Raw genomic sequence first — 22,688 nt, 5'->3', positions numbered from 1 at the left:
ATCAGGAGGAATTTCAGTGTGTAAAGGTCGAGGGTGCGAGCTTAATCTGAACGCTCGTGATCTTCCATCCCTCAGACGGCATCAAGAACCTCCACTCAACACTAGCTGATATAACCACATGGGTGAGGGATTAGTTTATCAAACCTTTATTAAGCTCTACAATACAGAGTTACTGCACAAATGATGCTTAACACTTTACTGTGCAACAAAGAAGTCTTGTGTTAACCATGTCCAGAAGCGGCGTCGACTTCTCTGGGCTCGGTGGCATCTAGGATGGACCATCACACAGTGGAAACGTGTATTGTGGTCAGATGAATCAGCATTCCAGGTCTTTTTTGAAAAATCCTGTTCAGTCATGACCGTAAGTCACTTTGGATAAAAAGCTTCTGCTAAATGCAGCAAATGTAAATCTCAGTAATGAATGTAATTAATACGCAGCATTTATGAGCGCTCATTAGAATCATACATTAGAGCCACTGACTTACAAGTGTAACCTTGGTTGAACCTTGTTTTTTTATACACAGCCTATCTAGTGCACTTCGTGTACACTCGAGCTCGGTTTGTAACACAGCCCTGATGCTTTACCCAGAATCCTTCCTGGAGACGCGTCGGTTACTAAGCATGGCGGTGTTCCTGTGTTCCTGTGTTCTTCTGCTGGTGTGTGTTGGAGCTGTTCTGTGTGATATGAAGAAGATTGTGGGTTCAGGTCAGGAGAACATCACACACATCGTGTCTAAAGAAACATCTGAGCTGGATAAAGCGCTCAGTTTAACGGAACACACAGAAACCCAGAGTTTATCACCCGGTTCAGATCAGCCACAGAGCTCCGGGTTCACCGCAGCCAGGACTGAAGCAACCGAGGCATCAGCGTTCACCACAGCTGCACCAGAAACACCTGGAACATCTGGATTCATCACAGCAAGCCCAAAATCAGAGCGGATCAGTGTCTCCTCTCTGCCCTTACCCCTGTCTGGTTCATTACCCCAAACTCTCAATCAAGGTAAATCAGTCCAAACTCACAAGTGGTTCTGGTCATGGTCGCGGTGAGTCTGGTGCCACTCGGAATCACCCTGAGTATCGCCGCCGGTGCATAACACTGAGGCAATTTAGAGCAGCCAATCCACCTTCTGCATATTTTGGTCAGATGTAGCCAGGCAGATATAGGGAAAATATTCATTCGTTCACTTTGTCCTGGTCAGGGTCACTGTGGGTCCGATTCACACACACACACACACACACACACACTAACACACTTATCTTCAGGTATCCTGACTGCACGTCTTTGTACTGTGAGAGGAAACCGGAGCACCTGAAAGAAACTCATACGGACACAGGGAGAACATGCAAAACTCTTACAGAAAGGACCCAGATGGCTCCACCTGGGGATCAAACTCAGGACCTTCTTGCTGTGAGGCACCACCAGGGCAATTTAGAGCAGCCAATCCACCCTCTGCATATTTTTGTTGGGTGGGAGAAGTCAGATGTAGCCAGGCAGATGTAGGGAAAATATACATTTTTGTCCTGGTCAGGGTCACTGTGGGTCTGATTTACACACACACACACACACACACACACGTCTTCAATTAACCTGACTGCAGCTCCCGGAGGAAACCCACACGGACACGGGGAGAACATGCAAAACCCCTTACAGAAAGGACCCTGGCATCTCCAGGAAGCAAACCCTTCTTGCAATTTTGTATCTCCAGTTGTCCTGACTGCATGTCTTTGGACTGTGAGAGGAAACCGGAGCACCTGTAGGAAACCCATGTGGACACAGAGGAAATGCAAACTGCCTCTCGAGCTCAGGCTTGAGAAGCCTTTTATTATTTATTATTTATTTATTATTTATTTTAGCGTCGTGTTTTACACACTTCCATTCATGACAGGAACGGTACTTGCACGTCTTTGTGCCAGGGCCCGCGTTTCGTTATAAATGACGTCCTGACACATTCTGGAACTGAAAACCACGTACAGTTAATTTCGTGTTACTAGAAGCATCATTGCTGATGTATTTGTGTTGATGATGATGATGATTTAGTGATGGATTATTTGACGCGACACCCCGGTGAGCAGGACCACACTCCGACTGGTAACGACGTGTGTGTGTTTCAGTCTCGGCGGTGTGTCCGTGTAACGTACAGAGAGAAGAGTGTGATATCAACTGCTGCTGTGATCCAGACTGTACTCAGGAGGTGGCTCTCTTCACCCACTGCTCAGTACAGAAAGTCACGTAAGTTCTCACCATCAAACACCCCCACACCCAGGGTTTGATTCCCCAGCGGTGCTATCACTCGGTCATGATTGGTTATGTCTGGGGAGGAAGAGGGGTTGCTGAGGAACCGAAATGGATTGGTGTCCTGGACGAGGTGTTATTGCCTTGCACCCATTAATTCCAAGGAAACCAGACTCACCATTTTCATCAGCCGCCTTATTCCTTATTCTGGTCAGGGTCGCAGCTGGTCCGGTTCCACCAGGAAACACTGGGTGCAGGGCAGGAACACCCAGGCATAGCCAATCATGTCTGTGCCACCCAAGCATATTTCTGCTTTAAAATGTAAATAAAATGTATGGGATGCCCAACAAGCTCATGGTCAGGCGTCCAAATACTTTTGGCCATATAGTGTATATAGAAACAGTATTTTTTAATAAAGTTTATTTCTTTATTTGGGTTTTAACGTCATGTTTTACACTTTGGTTACATTTATGACAGGAACTGTAGTTACTCATTACCCAAGATTCATCAGTTCACAAGGTTATATCAAACACAGTCATTTATTAAACACATTTATTATAATTTAGTGTCTCCGATTCACCTCACTTGCACGTCTTTGGACTGTGGGAGGAAACCAGAGCACCCGGAGTAAACGCACCCGGACATGGGGAGAACATGCAAATTCCACACAGAAAGGACCCGGACCGCCCCATCTGGGAATGGAACCCAGGACCTTCTCGCTGTGAGGCGACAGTGCTACCCACTGAGCCACCGTGCCGCCCGCATGTCCATAAAGACATGGTAGGATGAGTTTGGTAGGGAGGAACTTTAGTGGTCTGACCACAACCCCATTAAACACCTGGGGTATGAATTGGAACACTGACTGCGAGTCAGGCCTTCTTGTCCAACATTAATGTCGGACCTCACAAATGTTCTTTTGACCGAAAGGGCTGGAAAGCATCTGGAAAGCCTTCCCAGAGGAGTGGAGGCTGTTATTGCTGCGGTGAGGTGCCAACGTCCACTGTTTTGTTAAGGTCATGATCAGGCACACAGTGGACCACTGTATGACCTTCTAACGCTGACCCGTATGTTGTGTGTTGTCAGTGGCGACCCTAAACTGTGCAGCCAGGATGCAGCCGTCTACACACTCACCCAAACCGCAGACGGGTTATCCCAAGTGTGGACGTCTGTCCAGCCCGAGACCAACCCTGACCTCCTCTGTGTCCAGTCTGCTAACTGTACGTACATCAGCTCCACATTCAGCCGTGTAGAGCTCTGTGAATATGTAATCGCACCCCTATATGACTGCACGTTTGTGTTTGTTACAGATAATAAAGGAATGTCTTTTGACACTCCAACAATCCCCACCGAGGCGAATTTCGACAGTCTCTTCAGTCAGTATGTGGGATTCTTCTTCGGCTCATCGAGTGGGGATGACGGCGCACAATCTCCGGTACAGGGAAATTCCTCAGGATACTCGGTAAAGCTTCTCTATTTTTATTTTCTATTATTTACATCAGTGCACTAACATTTAAGTGATGACAGAACAGAATTCCAGACTATAAGACCCTTTGTTGCTATACAGCAGGTACAAGCACATAATAAACATTAATTTTTTTTTTTTTACATTAAAATGTCAATTTATCCTGTTCAAATATGAGTCTGTGTCCTGACATCTCAAGCTTTTGAGTTTAAATCTCACAGACACGATTAGATAACGTCTGCCGGGTGGGTGGGGCGTTTGGTTTCCTCTTCACTGCTGTGATTGTGGCCTCTGCTGGCTGTTCGAGGTACTGCACAGAGACTGGGAATAACGGAGAGCAATGCGTGACTGTACATGATGAACCTGCCATGCGGGTGAAAAGAAGCGGTTGGCAATTGCAGTCAGGATGAGAGTCTGCAGCAGTAGAGGAGATACATCTGGGGAATTGGGTACGACTAGATTTGGCCAACAGGAGGAGCAGCTTTGTTTGCATGCTAGTTGTGGCCGTAGTTATGAAATAAATAAGATTTGGAAGCGAGTACACAATCAAATGAATAGAGAACATGTTGAGCAAACACATAATGAGTGCTGTGTTTATTTTCAGTATGGAGACCTCATCTGGACGAGGGCTGAAGATGATCAGGTTGCTTTCTTCAAGCTTCCAGCATCGGCTGGGACGGCAAACTGCTTAGATACAAACCCTGCAGGTAATCCCAGCACATCCTCCTGACCCTCCTGCATCTTCTGTTTAAAAATGTCATGAAAATGTCTCGTTGGTCTGTACCAGACGCCAAACCCAGACCACCCAAAAACCTGTCTGTGGTTTGTGGCTCATCCCTCCTCGAACCACTGTCGTCTGGCCGTAACGGTCTGGTCCTTATCAAAGTCCCTCGGGTCTTTATGGTGATCAGATCTGCTGCATTTAACATGTGAACGGCGAGGAACCTCCATCAGATCAACATCTAACAGATCCATCACCCTCACATGCACCGGTGCTACCACATAGGCACTGGCGTGCACATTTGTGGGGGGTGACCCTAATGTTTCTCCTCATTGCTGCTGCAAGAGTGACCCCTGCTGTCCAGCACAGACACCAACACGAGTACTGGAGGAACACATGGTAAAAATTCACTGCTAGCTGATGTAAAGAAGCAACCGGCGACTTCAAATCAGGAGTAGGAAATGGTTAAACTGGGAGAGAATCTGTAGTTGTGTTTGTTTCTCTCAGCATTTCTGAAGGATCAGACGAGCGGATGTACGAGGAGCTTCACGCCGCAGGACTGTACCACGTTAGAGGCGCTGAACCTCAGGACGTACACCAACATCAGCGTTTTCTCCGTGAGTCCGAACGCCACGCGTGCGTCTTCTGTTCTGGTTTATTAACAGGCGTGTGATGAAGTTCAGCTGCACGTTATATCGTGATACTCCAGTCAGGGTGACTGTTTTGTTTATGTAGAGTCTGTCTGTACAATATAAAGACAAGAGCGATCACACAGAGTTCTGTTCTCTCGTATGTAGAAACATTCTCAACATTCCACCTTTCTGTTTTACAGGTAAGGGACAGTAATGCTGAGGTAAGACAATGAACCACGTGCTACTTTAAAAACGTCTAAGTAATAAAGAACATCATAAATAGATTTAAACATTTACACAATCCGGTCATGGCCACACTTAGACTAGTGACAAAGAACCCTGTTTCAGCCGTGTACAATTACACAGCCAATCGTGTGTCTGTGTAGGTGCCTGGACAGCTGATAGCAGAGCTGAGATTGGAACTCAAAAGCTTGAGATCTCAGCACTGGTGGGCTAGCGTGTTTTACCGCTGCGTTGTCCGTTTGCAGATGCGTTTACTAAATTCTCCCATAACCAAGTGAAACTTTAATTGAAATACAAACTCAAAATACGAGCCACAAAAGAAAAAGAAAAGTTGGTGTGCCCTAACCACTAGGCAAGCAGTAGCCTAGTGGTTAGGGTACTGGACTAGTAATCAGAAGTTTGCTGGTTCAAGCCCCACCACTGCCAGGTTGCTGCTGTTGGGCCCTTGAGCAAGGCCCTTAACCCTCAATTGCTCAGATTGTATACTGTACTGTAAGTCGCTTTGGATAAAGGCGTCCGCTAAATGCTGAAAATGTATGAATGTGTGTGTGTTGTGTGTGTGTGTGTGTGTGTGTGTGTGTGTGTGTGTGTGTGAGTGGTGGGGGTGGTCACATAGGGCTTAGCGTGGCTCTCCGTACATGTATATGCAGTTTTGTGTGGGAACCCGACACTGGCAAGTGATAAGAATTGGCCGCAGCTTGGACACGTGTCGGAGGGGTAGTGTGGTGATCCGGCTATCCTTGATCATATCGGGGGTCGTACAAGCAGCAGTGATTTACAATTGGGAATTAGACGTGACTAGATAAAGTAGATAAAGGGAAAAACAACAGGTGGAAAAGCCTCTCCTGAATAAAGGACACTGGTGTAGTCGAAGGGTGGAGGCGATATTCCACATTCTTGTCCACGAGTGCTTCACAAATTTGGACCCTGCTTTACTTGCTGGGCGGCCTGTATGGGTACGATTGCAATGTTGTGATGATGGATTAGATCAGGGCAGGATTAGCTTTATATCTGACTGTGTGTGTGTGTGTGTGTGTGTGTGTGTGTAGCTGGTATCTGTATCAGTAGATCAGGGCAGGATTAGCTTTATATCTGACTGTGTGTGTGTGTGTGTGTGTGTGTGTGTGTGTGTAGCTGGTATCTGTATCAGTAGAACAGGTTACACTGCAGTCTCTGGAGGGAGCACACACACTGTTGGAGAAGGACGTCGCAGCTTCTGATTACCAGCCTGTGTTCCCGGAAGCTGGTGAGATATGTAACCAGGTGGTGCTGCAGGTAAGCTCCGACACTGAGGCTTCACTTACAATCCTGTCCAGGGTTTTCCTGAATTGTGCTCGATTTATACAATGACAATTGGGGGGCCAAGGTCAGCTCTTTTTTGGGGGGTCCATGTATTGATTAGGAGGGCCAGACCCGCCAATCCTCTGCGTAATTCGAACCATGGGTGGAACCATGAAGTGGTTTGTGAACGTGAAATAAACGGTGAATGAGAAGTGGGTCCTCCAGCAGCGTGTGATGTTGTGTTTGGAACTCTGGTGCAGGTGAAGTACACGGTGAGATTTGGTGACGCCGGTCAGATTCTGAAAGTCTCGGCGTCTGTGGTTCTCGGTGCGGTGGATAAAAACACGACGCCGATAGAGCAGAAGTTTCAGATACAGTTTGTTCAGGTAAACACTGAGTATTTAAATCAGTATATTTATATTATATACACCGATCAGCCATAACATTAAAACCACCTCCTTGTTTCTACACTCACTGTCCATTTTATCATCTCCACTTACCATATAGAAGCACTTTGTAGCTCTACAATTACTGACTGTAGTTCATCTGTTTCTCTGCATACTTTTTTAGGACCCCCACAGAGCAGGTATTATTTAGGTGCTGGATCATTCTCAGCACTGCAGTGACACTGACATGGTGGTGGTGTGTTATGCTGGTATGAGTGGATCAGAGTTTATAAACACCTCACTGTCACTGCTGGACTGAGAATCGTCCACCAACCAAAAACATCCAGCCGACAGCGCCCCGTGGGCAGCGTCCTGTGACCACTGATGAAGGTCTAGAAGATGAGCGACTCAAACAGCAGCAATAGATGAGCGATCGTCTCTGACTTTACATCTACAAGGTGGACCGACTAGGTAGGAGTGTCTAATAGAGTGGACAGTGAGTGGACACGGTATTAAAAACTCCAGCAGCGCTGCTGTGTCTGATCCACTCATACCAGCACAACACACACTAACACAACACCACCATGTCAGTGTCACTGCAGTGCTGAGAATCATCCACCACCTAAATAATACCTGCTCTGTGGTGGTCCTGTGGGGGTCCTGACCATTAAAGAACAGGGTGAAAGCAGGCTAAAAAAGTAAGTACAGAAACAGGTAGACTACAGTCAGTAATTGTAGAACTACAAAGTGCGTAAAAAACAAGGAGGTGGTCATAATGTTATAGCTGATCGGTGTGTATCAGTATATTATAGAATCAGAATAACTTTTAAACAATTTCTGCAGGAGACGAAAAGCGACGCCACTGTCCGCTCCAGTGGGAACCCTGGTTATGTGGTTGGGCTCCCTCTTGTGGCAGGATGGAGAACTGCAGAGTATCCTTTAACAAAACCCACCTATAAAAACCTTCTGAATACAGCACAAACCTTCATTCTAGAAAAGTTGAGATGGTGTGAGTGATGCAAACGAGAAGCAGAGCTTTTGAAATCCGCTTTGACCTGTATTTAAACAAAACAGCTCAAAACAAGATGTTTTTCTTTATTAACACTTATAAAACTATGAACAGTGAAAAGGAAAAGATGATGCTGCCATGCTGAAGAGCAAAAAGAGCATCTGGAAAGTTCCTAGTCCTTTATGAGCAAGGAATGTTGTTAAAGAGCAGCGTTTTTCAATATGCAGTTGCAAGAATTTGAGATTTTTACCCTCTACAGTGCATAATATTATTATAAGACTTTGCAAGTCCTAAGAAATCTCTGTGTCCAAACTGCAAGGCTGCATTAAATACAGATTATTATTAGTGTGAGGTTTAAGAGCCAGGATCTGTTAGGATATGGAAGTGTATTAGTCCCCATGACATGCATGTATTATGACAGCATTACTACATGCATTATGAAGTGTTAGATTTAGCTGGTTCCTCAGCTAAAGCTGTGTGTCACATTATGGATCATTTCGGATAAATCGGAGGTAAACATGCACCTCTGATTTTTCAAAACATGAAGTTTGTTCCATTTTACTTTCATACAGAGCCACGAGAATTTACAAATCACTGCTTTCTGTTTATTCTAAGCATTTCACATCCTGTCCTAACTTATATGGAACTGAGGTTTGTATGTGCATGAATCAGTGGCTCACACAAACCACAGCCTGGTGTCAGAAATATAGAGGCTGGATGAGAGGTATCGCTTCAACATCTCATCTCTGCAACGGTGACTCCTAGTGTCTGGTTAAGGCGCCGGCATGAGTGGTAGTGGAATACTAATAAAGGAATCCACCACTGGCAGGTGAAAAGAAGAGCCTGATGACTTTACATGCATTCCCACATGAACATGTCTGTTTAGAATACTGACACATCTGATACGCTTCCTCTGCTTGTTAGCATGTGTCTGAGCTTTCGGTTCCTTAACTCCTGAATCAGAGGGATTATTCAGAGCGCTGATCCAGGCGGATCTCTCAGTGTGCTGAAGAGTTCTGCAGATCAGGATTGTCTGTCCGGGTCGACCCAGCGCTCGCCTGTGCTGTTCGGAAGAGACGTGGTGTCAGGATGCACCTTCAGGTATGAAAGTAGGGTCACAACACCAGTATAATGTGAGAAGTGGAACCCAGGTCTCCCTTACAGTGCCTACAATGATACGTAAATGTGCCACATAAAGAATAATAATGTAATAATGTGGTTGCTTGTATGTAAGAATTGTTGATTATGGGTTTTGCAGGCTGGAGGACGGAGCGAACTGTTCACTGATCACCGAGGCTGTTTTAGCGAGACTGAAAGGCCAAAGTTTTCCTGATCATGTGGCTTCGTTTGGAAATTCTCTTCCTCAAAACCCCATGGACTGGGTTCCTATAGAGAATCAAACCACAACCACGGTGATTCATGCACCCATCTCACCCATCTCACCCAACTTAATCACTTTCACTTCATCACTTCTGTTTCCGTTCTGTCAGATTTTTACCCTCCACGTCATTAATTAGGACAGACGGGGTTTTTGAGCCCTGGCCTCGACCCCATTAAACACTTTTATAAGCCAGGCCTTCACATCCAGCACCAGTGTCTGATCTCACAAATATACTGTTAACTGAATGGGCCCAAATTCCCACAGACAAACTCTAGTGGAAAGCCTTACGAGAAGAGTGAAGGCTGTCTGCCTGTCTGTCTGTCTTTTTGTCTGTCTGTTTGCCTATATCTGTCAGTCTACATATGTTTGTTTGTATATCTATCTGTCTGTCTATATCTGTTTTCCTATATCTACCTGTCTATCTGTCTGTCTGTCTGTCTATATCTGTTTGCCTATATCTGTCTGTCTGTCTGTCTGTCTGTCTTTATCTATCTATCTATCTATCTATCTATCTATCTATCTATCTATCTATCTATCTAGCTGTCTGTCTGTATATCTGTCTATCTACCTATCTATATCCATTTGCCTGTATCTGTCTGTCTATATACAGTATATCTATCTATCTGTCTGTCGGTCGGTCAGTTTATCTGTCTGTCTATCTATATCTATCTGTCTGTCCATCCTTTCTTCTTTTTCTTTCTGTCTGTCTGTCTTGCTTTCTTTTTTATTTATATACCATTGTTCTATCTATCTGTCCATATATTAATCTATTTATGTCTTATTTTTTCATCCTTCTACTTATCCACTGGTCACCCATCCATCTGTCTGTCTAAACAAGGGTTAAGTGTATTTTGTTCTAAATTTGAATGTTTCCTTAGAAAGGAAATGCTTTTTTATAGCATTTAAAATTATGTAAAAAAAATAATAAACCTCTGTTTTATCTCAGAGCACACAGGATTGCAGCATTCCAGTATTTTATCACCTTAATGTAAGATGGACCAAGTACGGTACCTTGGTGAATCCCCAAGCCCAGATAGTGAGTGTAATGGAAACGATCCAGTACAACACCAGCTCCTTGGTAAGTCCTTCCATCATTCCTGTCAACCTGGTCAACTAGTGTCTAGCAGTACAGAGTCTGTAGAACTGGACTTGTGTTCTATAATCTTGAAAACACTTTATTACAGTAATTTGTCATTTTAAATGACTAAATGCTGATTGGCTGGAAGCACCATGTGACTATGAAAATATCAGCTTGACCTGGCCTGTGAAAGTCTGCACCCTTGGTTCCCTTATTGTGCCCAGTGTGTACAACAGACACCAAATCCACATTGAATCTAATCAGTATAAATCACCTATAGAAAGATCTTACAGCAAGCACTATAAAGCCAAGAAATGTGGACACCCCTTCTGATTAGTGAGTTCAACTTGTAAGTTAAGAATTTTTGAAAGAGTGGAGGCTGTTATGACAGCAAAGAAGGGGTGCTTCTCAAATAACGGCTATGGTTTTTTAAATACAATGTCCAATAGAATAAGGGCAGGGGTTCACATACTTGTGATCATATGTTGTGTGTAAGGCCTTAATAAGAATGACAGACTCTGGGTTCTTCAACACTTACAACTGATGAAGAACCTTTGAGAACTAACCAAAGCAATTGTAGCTCAGCAGTTATGGCACTGAACTAGTAATCAGAAGGTTGCCAGGTCGAGCCCCTCCACCGCCAGGTTGCCACTCTTGGGCCCCTGAGCACGGCTCTTAAACCACAATTGCTCAAATTGTATTCAGTCATAACTGTGAGTATGCTAAATGCTCTAAATGTTAAAACAACCTCAGACGGTTGCAAATCCAAACATCTGAAAGCAGTTTCCTTTGTTTCCCAGCCGTCTGTCTCCACCGGTGGAGGCGTCGTCTCCGTCACCAGTTCTGTAAGCTTCACCGATGTCTCCGACTCAGCCAGTCCAGGATTCAGAGCTCCTCCAAGCATCGACGCCAAGCTTCCGTTTGACTTCTTCTTCCCGTTTGTTTGAACCGTGTTGGTGATGCGAATCATTCATCGTTCTGTTCATACTTCACGTCTCACCTGAGGTGTTCATCATATTACCGAGTTATATATATAGTTTCTCGATTTCTGGTTGCAACTCTGCAGGCGTCCACCTAGCCCTGCTCCTTGAACTTCAGAACCTTTCAGGATGTGACACAGTGCCTGCAGCAGCTTGGGGAAGATCCTTCTTTCCAGTGTGTAAAAGGTGTATGAACACCTTTAGGATAAAATTAAATTTTGACGGGGCTCCGGTCATTCTAGAACTCGCAAGTTCAAATGTCAGCAGAGCCACCAACCTGGCCAGGCATCCACACAAACAGTCAGCCATGTTTGAGGAAGGGAAGGTCGGTAAGTGGCTCTTTGTGTGGGAGCAAAACTCAGGTGAAAAGAAGTGGCCCCAGTTTGGACATGTGCTCCAGCTCTCCTTGATCTGATATGAGACTAAGTGGGAGCAGATTTACAATGGGGAATTGGATATGACTAGATTTGGAGATAAATGAAGAGGGGAAAAGGCCTTCTCGTCCAACATTCTCGTCTGTTGTTGAAATTGGTACAGATTTCTTACAGATACTCTCCAAAACAGTGTGGTAAGCATTTACAGGATAGAGGAGGCTGGTACAGGTGAATAGTTCCACATTTATGGCCATGGTTTTGAAGTCCAGACACTGGAAGATGTTCCAAAAGTGGAATTATATTATATATATTTTGGAAATGAACCATTTGAGTTCATCGAGGCTCAGATTAAATGCTGTGCTGTTCAAGACGACATTTCTTTGATTCAGTTAAAAAAGGAAGAAGACCTTTGCACTGTATGTTTTTTTTTTTTTCCTTTGTCTTGTCTACTTCTAACTCGCTGTTCATTTAGGTTTTAGATTTTACATAGTTAACCCTCACTTAGTATCTACCACATGCATTTCATGTGTTTATTTATTGACCTGCGTTGCATTTAGAATCGATGTTGCCATTGTGAATAATTCTTTATTCTGTACAGTGAACGTCCTGAAGTCTGTATTTTTAACAGGGTTTAGGTTTCAGTGTGAACTGTACCCTTGTTTCATTTACATAACTGAATAGGTAGGTGTTTACGTTTCTATTAGCTTTGTTAGTTGATGTGTATTTACTGCACTCAGGTTCTGCACTCAGGTTTTGTCATCTTTTTATTCTTTATACAGATTATTTTCAATAAAAAATATATAATATATACACACATGTTTAGCATTTATATAATACTATGTAGATTAAATAAGCAGAAGAAAAGCTTTTCAGAATCACTTACTGTATATAATATTAGCATTTAAAGCTCGGGTGGCGCAGTGGTTAATCATGCTAGCCCACTACCACTGGGTTCCAAGTCTCAAATCCCCAGTTGCGCTACTGGCCGGTCAGTTGTTGACAAGCTGTGTCGTGATGGATTGGCATCCTGTTTGGAGTGTGTTACTTCACTGTGCCAGACTGCAAGAGTGGATAGTGTCAGAACTGGATGCCATGCTGTTTCAGGAGGGACTGTAACCGACTCAACTCCTGATCCTGTAAACGCAACAAAAAACACAGAAATTCAACATTAAAACTACATTTGTGTTCATTAAGGCTGGGTACTGTGGGGATTTGTACATCTGGTGCTTCCAGCCATGCAATCTGACAGCTATAAGTGTTCTTACCAGTATAATATACCTGCATGTTTTCTTACCGTACTTAGCTGACCTGTTTTAGGTCATTCAATGTCTCTAAAGACAAAGAACCTGTTAAAAAAATAGTATTATGGGCACTCAGCAGTAAAAATTGTTAGCCCACCAGTGCTGAGATCTTGAGCTTGTTAGTTCGAATCACAGCTCTGCTACGGCCGGATATGATAGGCTAATGTCTAATTGGTTAACGTCTGCCAAGTCGCTGGTGCAATTGCACCCTCTGCTGGCTGGTTAGGGTGCTGCGCAGTGCGTGACTCTCCATACAGCAGTGTTTCCCAACCTTTTTGAGCCACGGCACATAATTCACATAGAAAAAATCACAAGGCACACCACCAAGAAGTTGTAATTGTTCTGCCTGTCACTACACTTCTCCCGCGGCACACCTGATGATTTCTCACGGCACACTTATGTGCCGCGGCACAGTGGTTGGGAAACACTGCCATACAGGATACTAATCCCCATTAAAACCCGCCTTGTGAAGGTTAAAAGAAGTGGTTGGCTAATTGTCCTCCAAGTCATGGGGTCTGTCTCAAGGACAGACCCATGGGCGTATGGCCCTACCATTTAAAGTCGTTGTCGGTTCTCTACAAGGTGCCCACAACAAAACACACGTCCACTGCTGTCCAATACTTACCAATTTGCTTTTCTGGTCTTGGAGGTCTGTGACTCGCTGGACGAGGCGATCGTTCTCCTCTCTCAGCTGCTCTACTTTGTGGTACGCTCTGTTCTTCACTGATAACAGAATTCCTGCAGCAGGGTGAGAAACATCAGCTGTGATGTTCATTCCAGGTTGGATTTTAAAACAAAACTGCATGAAATCTGAGGTGTCCAAAGCTCTGGTCATCGGACATGAACTGCTGGTTTAATTTCTTAACATGTCACTGAATCTCAAATGGGTCAGAATCAGAATTCTGTCTAGGTCACAATGAAAGGCTCTGTGCCGGCCACTAACGCCCTGGAGTTTCTTTAAACCGAGCTTTTGTTCACGTTAGACCCACCATTACCCTGACTGGTTAATAAAAATGAGTGAATGAATAAGCTGTACCGTTTACGATCCTGGCCACCCTCCAGAGCCTGAGCAGAATCAGGAGGCCCATGCCATCAAAGGCATCTTCTTTGGAGATGTACACAATATCCAAGACGAAAGAAACGATCACCACAATCCCATCAAACACCTCGAACTTGTGTTTGAAGAACTCCAGCCGATACGCGTAGAGCTTCCCGGCCAGCTCCACCATGAAGAACGTGAGCAGAGCCAGACTCAGGTAGTGAAACACCTGCAGCATCAACGGAGAAGCTTCGTCTATTATTACTGTTTGTCTTTCCTGGTAATCATAAAAATACTATGCAGGGAGTTTAGCATGTTCTCTCAATAGGGACAGTTCGCTTAGGTCCTGATTTAACAAAGCACCCCCACACCACTGCCATATACACCAATCAGCCATAACATTAAAACCACCTCCTTGTTTCTACACACACTGTCCATGTTATCAGCTCCACTTACAATATAGAAGCACTTTGTAGTTCTACAATTACTGACTGTAGTCCATTCTGTTTCTCTGCATGCTTTGTTAGCCCCCTTTCATGCTGTTCTTTAATGGTCAGGACCCCCACAGAGCAGGTATTATTTAGGTGGTGGATCATTCTCAGCACTGCAGTGACACTGACATGGTGGCGGTGTGTTTGTGTGTGTTGTGCTGGTATGAGTGGATCAGACACAGCAGCGCTGCTGGAGTTTTTAAACACCTCACTCTCACTGTCACTGCTGGACTGAGAATAGTCCACCAACCAAAAAAATATCCAGCCGACAGCGCCCCGAGGGCAGCGTCCTGTGAGCACTGATGAAGGTCTAGAAGATGAGCGACTCAAACAGCAGCAATAGATGAGCGATCGTCTCTGACTTTACATCTACAAGGTGGACCGACTAGGTAGGAGCGTCTAATAGAGTGGACAGTGAGTGGACACGTTGTTTAAAAACTTATACCAGCACAACACACACTAACACACCACCACCATGTCAGCGTCACTGCAGTGCTGAGAATCATCCACCACCTAAATAATACCTGCTCTGTGGGGGACCTTTTCCCATTTAAGATCTTATCCACAGTAAACAGGTGAGGCTGCAGGTCTTCATTCTCATTGGAATACCCTGAACAGGTATTAATACATTGAAGGGCTTTGGCCTTTCTGGTTTTTCTTAGCTCACCTGAGGAGCGACCCGGTGTTCGTCTGCTTTAATTATTGACAAGTCGATGAGCAGTTCACACAACACAAATACGGCGTCCAGGATCACCAGGCACACAACTGTTATCTAGAACACAGAAAAACCAGAAGTTATGCTCTAGTCAAACATTTCCCAATCTAAAGAAACAAACTGTGGGTGAACCATTACTCAACTGATGCCTGCTCACACATCCAGTAAAGTATTAACAGTTCACCAACATAAATAATAAACACAAAGAATTATTCACATTATTTAAAACTATTGTTTTTAGCTGGACCAGTGAAAGTGACTTCAAGTATCTCACAAGAATGCCTCATGGCAGTTCATACTAGTGCTGTTTCAGACACATCTCATGGAAAAAGGACCACAGGGCAAGTGCAGGATGCACCGGCGGCCTTGGAAACAACCAAGGATGCCCCGAGAGTAATTGTAATATGTGGATCAAGGTATCAGTATTACTGTCCACTATAATTGGAAATAAAAATGACACCTGCACTCAGAAGCTGCTTGAAATGTCCCACCTGAAACTTCTCTGAGGTGAAGAGTCTCTTTAGTGCATCTCTGAAGGTCAGCTGGGTGATGAGTGGATGTTTTGCAGGTTCCACGACCTCACTGGTCTCATGAAATTCCTCATCGTTCCACTTGGACGCCACATGAAGGTTGTCATCACCCACCGTAGTAAAAAACCTCAGATAACGGGACATGTTGGGTCCCACAGGTCAACCAAATACAGCTGAAAGAAGAATACTACTTTAGCTTCATTTTGAAATTTGGGTGAAAGTGACAAAAATGTTTAAACTGGACATCAACCTGATAGATATATTCTACTCAAAGTGGAATACAGTCCTAAAATGCATGTCTATAACAATGACTCAAGGTCTGAGGTTTATATCTCAGCTTGGCGCCAACACAGATGGGGAATGCAATGGCAATTAATGGCAAGAAGTATTTAAACAAACATCCACGTCAAAATACTGCACCATATAATACTATCAGAACTGTTTGATTTTTAGATTTAGTCATTCCATACAGGCTGATAAGTTATGTTATCTGTATAAGTTATTTTATGTTTTGTTTTAAAGAACAATATGGTATCTCCCAAAGTAAAAGCAGGAACGCTATAAAATGTAAATAAAAAGAACATTCACAGACGGCTTAGTCATTCACAAGCAAAGACGGATGAAAAAACGCACGAGTAAAAGGTCTAACAGTTCAAAAAACACAACTACAAGGAATTTAGAGATGTCCCCATCTACTGTCCATAACATTATAGAAAGACTTAGAAAATCACATCTCCACAAAGGTCAAAAAACATTATTAAATGCTTGTGAGCCGTCGGACAGCACTGCATTCAAGCAATGCCAAACCATTAAACACCTTGGAGACAGATGGAACGTTTATTATCACTCAACCACACAAACGCTGTTGATTGGACCGGTGCAAATCCCCACAGACACACTTTTAAATCCTGTGGAAAGCTTTTCCAAGAGAAGTGAAAGCAGTTTTAGCCAAATTCGTAATTAATGATCACGGTTTTGGATTGGATTCCAATGTCCAACAAGCTCCTGGTCAGGCGTTCGTTTGTTCCCTGGCTGTGACGGTTATTTTTTAACTGTAGAAACCGTTATTTTTTTTTTTGGAATTGGGCTCGTGCGGAGTAACGGTCGCTTCATGACAGGTAGATTTATATTAGACAATCGCCTATGGTAAGCCGTTTTAGCTTTTAATCCTCTTTCTTGATATCAGGAATTCAATTTTTGATATCAAGAATTACATTCTTACTAGTAAGAATTGAATTATTACATGTTCTAATGATAATGAGTTGATTTGCATGTAAATTTAAAGGCGGGGCTAACTTGGGTTGTGCTTTTCTTAAAGACACAACATCATGAACCACATGTACTGCAAGCCATTGTAAACAAAATAGTAAAGGTTGTACATTACAGATTTTGCAGCATACTCGAGCATTTACATTAAAAAGTAAACATGTTTAAAATCTGCAGACTGAAAATACATCTAATCCTTAAATCTAAGCTCTATCGCGTAATCTACATATCAGTATTAAACCACATTTCTTTTGTAACACAGACGTGTTAATAATGTATGGAATGACGTGTATGAAAGCTGTAAAATGTAACATCACTTCATTACTGCATCCCAACTCTCTCACATCTACACTTTACGAAGTCAATTACACTAATGAACAACTTTCTAATGGAGTTTCTCTGGTCCAACTTAAAATGTGCAACAGTCCAGTAGATTGGACTTTGGAAACCAGAGACTGAACGGTCTACTAAATAAATACACATTTATTTGATTCCTCTATTAATGATGATTACTTTAGAAAAAAAACAGATCTTAGATTTTTTTTAAAGTCAATTATTGATAATTACATTTGATTTCCAATCACTTGCAATGCCTGTTTAAGTCAAAGCTCCTGATTCTCAGTGGTTCACATGACAGTGATTTATATACAGTGTAAGAGACAAAAATCAGTCAGATGTGTGTAATGCCAGGTCTATGGTCAGTGTAATGGGAGCATGGTTGCCAGACACTTATGTCAGTCATCTCACAGATGGTAACAACGAATGCGCTTTAATAACAAAACTAAAAAATATTAGCTACTTTGGAATTAGCTAAACAACGTAAGCAAACATTAAGAAAACATATTCAATTTAATATAATCCATTGTCATTTTATTTATCTCTGTCATCTATCAAACTCACATTTTATTGCAGACTTGGCAACCCTGAATATTTGGAGACACTCCCACATGCAGTGACAATGAGCTACTATTGGATATATTTAAACAGACCATTTGAATACAATTTTAACTAGTAAAAATTTAATTCTTACTAGTAAAAAATGTATTTTCTGATATCAAAAATTAAATTCTTGATATCAAAAATTTAATTAACTAGTAAGAATTAAATTCTTGATATCAAAAATGTAACTATGAATTTTTGATATCAAGAATTGAATTCTTACTAGTTAAAATTACATTTTCAATATCAAGAATGTAATTCTTGATAACAAAAATTTAATTTTTACTAGTAAGAATTAATTTTTTACTAGTAAGAATTGAATTCTTGATATCAAAAATTGAATTCCTGATATCAAGAAAAGGAGGATTAAAAGCTAAAACGGCTTACCATAATCGCCTGATAATCGACGTTCTTTCTATTAACTAATAATTAATCGAAGAACTTTTTGTAATATAGATAATTGTAGTTTGTTCCTTGATTCTTGTTGAGTGAGTTTATTCAAGTTTATTCAATTTTAATGTTGATTATCGTCAAGTTCACTTCGCCTGAAATACAGGTAAATATAAACGCATTACAATACTTATTATTCCTAATATTTTACCTTTAGCTTATATTTCAGGTGTTGAAGGTAAATATGGGGTTCACTGTGAGGGAAGGACGATCATGTGGGGCTTGTGGTAAACTCGTGATTTCCTTTCACACTCCCTCATTCACCTTAACGCTTCTGATTACAAACTGCAAACTCAATCAAGTGCTAAAAGTCAATGCGATTCCAAAACTACAATTCATATCTGCGTGAAACGTGTTATTTTAATCCTGGTACAAAAACACGGGAGTATCTTGGACAACAGGATGTTTGGTTTGGGATTGTAGATACACTAGCAGCGAGCAGCGAACATCTGGTAATACGACACACATCAGACTAACTAAATTAAAGTGAATGTGTTTTACCTTGTTGTCGGATCAGAGCTGATGGATAAACTGTGATTGGATTTCGTTTGTAGTGAAATGTTGAGATCTGATGATTCCTGCAGTCTGGACAAAACTTTGACCCTAAAACTCCGCCTCTGCCTCGGCTGGGTTCAGCTCCATCTACTGATCTCAGACCAGCAACACAAGCGCCATGATCACGCAGTGGGATGCAGTGGGATGCAGTGGACGCACCTCCTTCATTTTTTGACTGATTGATTCAGTATCAGTAACTATTTATCCTGGTCAGGGTCGCAATGTGCGCCAATCTGTTGGAGAACAGCACACACAAACTCATGAATTGGGGACTAGCAGTGGGACTGTGGCTAGAGAGGGAAGAGCTGTGAATGACCAAGTGAGAAGGTTAACAGTTGGCACTGTTGGGTCCTTGAGAAAGGCCCTTAACCCTCTCAACTCCAGGGCAGACATACAATGACTGACCCTGTGCTCTGACCCCAACTTCCAAAGTACAGTTTAGAGCAGTCAATACAGCTTCTGTGTGTTTTTTTGGGAGCAATTGTTTGTTTGATTGTTTATTAGGATTTTAACGTCATGTTTTACACTTTGGTTACATTCATGACAGGAATGGTAGCTACTCATTACACAAGTTTATATCGAACACAGTCGGAGCACCCGGAGTAAACCCACGCAGACACGGGGAGAACATGCCAACTCCACACAGAAAGCACCCGGACCGCCCCACCTGGGGATCGAACCCAGGACCTTCTTGCTGTGAGGCGACTGTGCTACCCACTTAGCCACCGTGCCGCCCACTTTTGGGAGGAAACCTAAAGGGAAGACTAGTGGGAACTAGCATGCCAGACTCCAAATAACTACAGTCAAGGGTCAACAGGAGCTCAACGGTTCTACAAAATGATAGCTGATTAATAAATGATTGCTGCAGTTCAGAACAACTAATCATTTATACTTTCCTTCTTTTACCATGGTGCATTTCTTTCTAGAAATTAGTCTTTATAAATAGTGGATTGGATAGAAAGCTGTCTAAACTGATCTAATCTTCATCCCAGTCATAACAGACAGACAGATTGTTGATTGACTGACTGATGGACTTTTTGACAGTTCTGGTGCAACAAATTTTTTAAATCTTTGGGTTAACAACTTTTTTTTTAAAGAAGCTTTTCTTTCTTTTTCTTTCTTTTCTTATTCTCTTTTTTGTCTTTTTCCATCATGTCTTTTTTCTATTTAATTACCCTATTAATTCGTATTTTCTTTCTGCCTATTTCATTCATTCTTTTGATCTATTTTTTCACCCTTTTTCTTGTTTTCTTCATTTTTTCTCATATTCTGTCTTATGTTCCTTCCATTTCCCTCACTTTTCATCTGTAAATCTGTATCAGTCTTGCATTTTCTTCACTTTTATTCACATTCTTACATTTTCTAACCGTTCTTTTCTTTCTTATTTGTGTGACCGCTGATTTTGTCCGTTAGGTGGCGCAGTCTTAACTGGCTAAACTAAACAGAGACGCTTCCTTTGAGTTTCATTTATTGGTAATTATTTTAGACAACAATACTGCATCTTTGTGCAAACTGCATTCCGTGTATTTAATTGCAAATAAAAATAGTTAAATTAAGTGGTGATTTTAATCTAACACTCAGTACAGTTTGTATAATTTACTGTAGCTCAGTTTTACTTTAAGCATGTTTCTTCACACAGTTAAGAATTAGATAAATGTACACAAATTATATTTGATTGGGTTTTATTTTTAAATAAAGTTAATGGTAGCTACAAAAATGTAGATGAATTTCAGAATTTCTTAAACCGTGTCATGTTTCTTTGTATAAAAGCTCAGATTTCTTGATTCTTATTGTTAACATTGGCACAGATAATCAGACGAGTTTGAGCAGGTGGATTTGACTGATGCATCAGAAGCTCATTAAAGTTCATAGATTTGCAGCTATTGTTTACTTATTTTAAACATGAACCCACCAACACTAATAAATTATTAAATTTATGTAATTTTTCAATGAATCAACATTACACTGAAATTGTTAAGCTATGTGTTTAGTAAACTGATTTGTGATGAAAAAAAACACTAGGTACAAGACAGGAATATAACCTAGACATGGTGCCATCCTTTGCTGGGCATCACAAACCTACTTACCTGCTCAATCAGTAATTTCTTTCAAAATGTAGGTACACTTTTTTTAAAAATGTTTGTCATTTTACAAACCATATGGGATGCAAAAGTTGTACACTTACTTATTCGTGAGACATTGCTTGAGGCAGATACTCAGATGAATGGGTCTGACTGTTCTTTATGGTTATGAATGGGCAGCATAGCAATTACTCTCTTCCTCACACAGCTGGACCCAGCGAGGGTAGAAAACCCACTTACCAATGAATCAGCCTCTGTTCACACCTAGCTTCTGTTCATCCATTTATTTCCACTAGCTGTTTTATCTTGGTCAGGGTCGTGATGGGTCAGGATCACCCAAAAACACCTGGTACAATGCAGGAACCATGAAGTCCATGAAGGGACATCACTTACTTACCCATTCACTCAGACCAAGGGTCAAGTTCAAGCAGCCAATCCACCCTTGTCATGTTTTGGGTTGAGTTATTATATTATGTTCTTCACCAAACCTCTCATAAGGCAGTACACAGTCTGTAGTGTTCTCCTGGCACACATCAATACCAGACTTGTTAGGCCGCTCTGTTTCGCTCTGCTTTGCTAAGTGATGAATGACCCCCAACGAAAATGTGATGATAAAACATGCCAATCTATCTGCTGGGTGTAACCAACAAGCACATCCGTATACAACTATAATTATTGTATTAAACTTCATTGCATTCATTGAATGTCTCCTAAAAACATGAACACTGTAATGAGTGTTCCACCCAGTATAATGGGACAGAGATAATCTGAACTGTTGAGCTGTGGGCTGTCAATTTGAGGGTTTAAAATTCAAGCACTTTGGGGCCATGTGCTGTTTAAAGTAATAAATAAAGACATTAATTTATCAGCCACTTTTTGCCTCTTACATTTTAATTATTCACTAAATAAACAGATTTTGGGATGTTTGGTCTCTATGATGGGACCTATCTGGGATTGTCCTGATTTATTCTACAACATCATAAAGTTTAGACCATGTCAGTTCATTATTCTACATATTTTGTACATGTTTTGAACATGTAGGTACTTTGATACTAAATGTGTGTATATGATGTGTGTTTGTTTGTGAATATAAGTAAAATACCTGCAAAATACCACATTATACTTTATAATAAACCACTTTTACTGCTACAGACTTGTTAATCCACCTGGTGCTGCAGATCAGTGGGTTTATCATTAATAATTTGTGATTGTACAAATGATATAAAACAATGATTAATATAATCAGTATATCAGTTGTGGGCAGTTGTAGCCTAGTGGTCAAGGTACTGGACTAGTAATCCAAAGGTCGCTGGTTCAAGCCCCACCACTGCCAGGTTGCCACTGTTGGGCCCTTGAGCGAGGCCCTTAACCCTCAATTGCTTAGTCAATATACTGTCACAGTACTGTAAGTCACTTTGGATAAAAGCGTCCGCTAAATGCTGAAAATGTAAATGTAATAATCATTCAAATATAACTATTAAACAAATTTAATTGTTATATATGTTGGATAAAACGTCTGTATGTGTTTAGTAAAGGCTAAA

At 41.9% G+C, this 22,688-nt stretch overlaps 2 protein-coding genes and 1 non-coding gene across 4 annotated transcripts; 2 read left to right on the top strand and 1 right to left on the bottom strand.

Moving 5' to 3' along the window:
• Positions 1–631: 631 nt before the first annotated feature.
• Positions 632–12,588, top strand: tctn1 (tectonic family member 1). Its single transcript, XM_063014395.1, has 14 exons — positions 632–1,000; positions 2,113–2,230; positions 3,317–3,450; positions 3,541–3,692; positions 4,300–4,402; positions 4,924–5,033; positions 5,249–5,269; positions 6,426–6,566; positions 6,833–6,958; positions 7,802–7,890; positions 8,931–9,068; positions 9,226–9,379; positions 10,295–10,426; positions 11,227–12,588. Exons 1-14 carry the CDS (start codon positions 685–687, stop codon positions 11,371–11,373), a joined length of 1,881 nt encoding a protein of 626 aa, XP_062870465.1. The 5' UTR covers positions 632–684; the 3' UTR covers positions 11,374–12,588.
• hvcn1 (hydrogen voltage-gated channel 1) lies at positions 12,544–19,118 on the bottom strand. Of its 2 annotated transcripts, none has more exons than XM_063014397.1 (6): positions 18,663–18,735; positions 15,818–16,029; positions 15,279–15,383; positions 14,118–14,349; positions 13,707–13,819; positions 12,544–12,914 (listed from the first exon to the last, which is right to left on the bottom strand). In XM_063014397.1, exons 2-6 carry the CDS (start codon positions 15,998–16,000, stop codon positions 12,858–12,860), a joined length of 690 nt encoding a protein of 229 aa, XP_062870467.1. In that variant the 5' UTR covers positions 16,001–16,029; positions 18,663–18,735; the 3' UTR covers positions 12,544–12,857. The 2 variants fall into 2 exon arrangements, with proteins under 2 accessions (XP_062870467.1, XP_062870466.1); XM_063014396.1 differs by lacking the exon at positions 18,663–18,735 and adding an exon at positions 19,013–19,118 and having other exon boundaries at positions 12,545–12,914.
• Positions 19,119–22,406: 3,288 nt separating this feature from the next.
• trnat-agu (transfer RNA threonine (anticodon AGU)) lies at positions 22,407–22,480 on the top strand. The gene has a single exon. It is a non-coding gene; the product is annotated as a tRNA-Thr (tRNA).
• The last annotated feature ends 208 nt before the right edge of the window (positions 22,481–22,688 follow it).

The sequence above is a fragment of the Trichomycterus rosablanca genome, chromosome 18 (genome assembly GCF_030014385.1).
Source record: "Trichomycterus rosablanca isolate fTriRos1 chromosome 18, fTriRos1.hap1, whole genome shotgun sequence".
Lineage (NCBI taxonomy): Eukaryota > Metazoa > Chordata > Actinopteri > Siluriformes > Trichomycteridae > Trichomycterus > Trichomycterus rosablanca.
Note: the sequence above shows the minus strand (reverse complement) of the source record. Positions and strands in the feature narration are given on the sequence as shown.

What these genes read in the sequence shown, in the direction of transcription:
- hvcn1 (XM_063014396.1), bottom strand. Translation starts at nt 16,000, where the DNA reads ATGTCCCGTTATCTGAGGTTTTTTACTACGGTGGGTGATGACAACCTT. An exon ending in AACACCGGGTCGCTCCTCAG is followed by an intron (nt 14,350 to 15,278) that starts GTGAGCTAAGAA and finishes TTGATGCTGCAG; the next exon opens with GTGTTTCACTACCTGAGTCT. An exon ending in AAGACCAGAAAAGCAAATTG is followed by an intron (nt 12,915 to 13,706) that starts GTAAGTATTGGA and finishes TTGCGTTTACAG; the next exon opens with GATCAGGAGTTGAGTCGGTT.
- tctn1 (XM_063014395.1), top strand. Translation starts at nt 685, where the DNA reads ATGAAGAAGATTGTGGGTTCAGGTCAGGAGAACATCACACACATCGTG. An exon ending in ACCCCAAACTCTCAATCAAG is followed by an intron (nt 1,001 to 2,112) that starts GTAAATCAGTCC and finishes TGTGTGTTTCAG; the next exon opens with TCTCGGCGGTGTGTCCGTGT. An exon ending in TTCAGATACAGTTTGTTCAG is followed by an intron (nt 6,959 to 7,801) that starts GTAAACACTGAG and finishes CAATTTCTGCAG; the next exon opens with GAGACGAAAAGCGACGCCAC.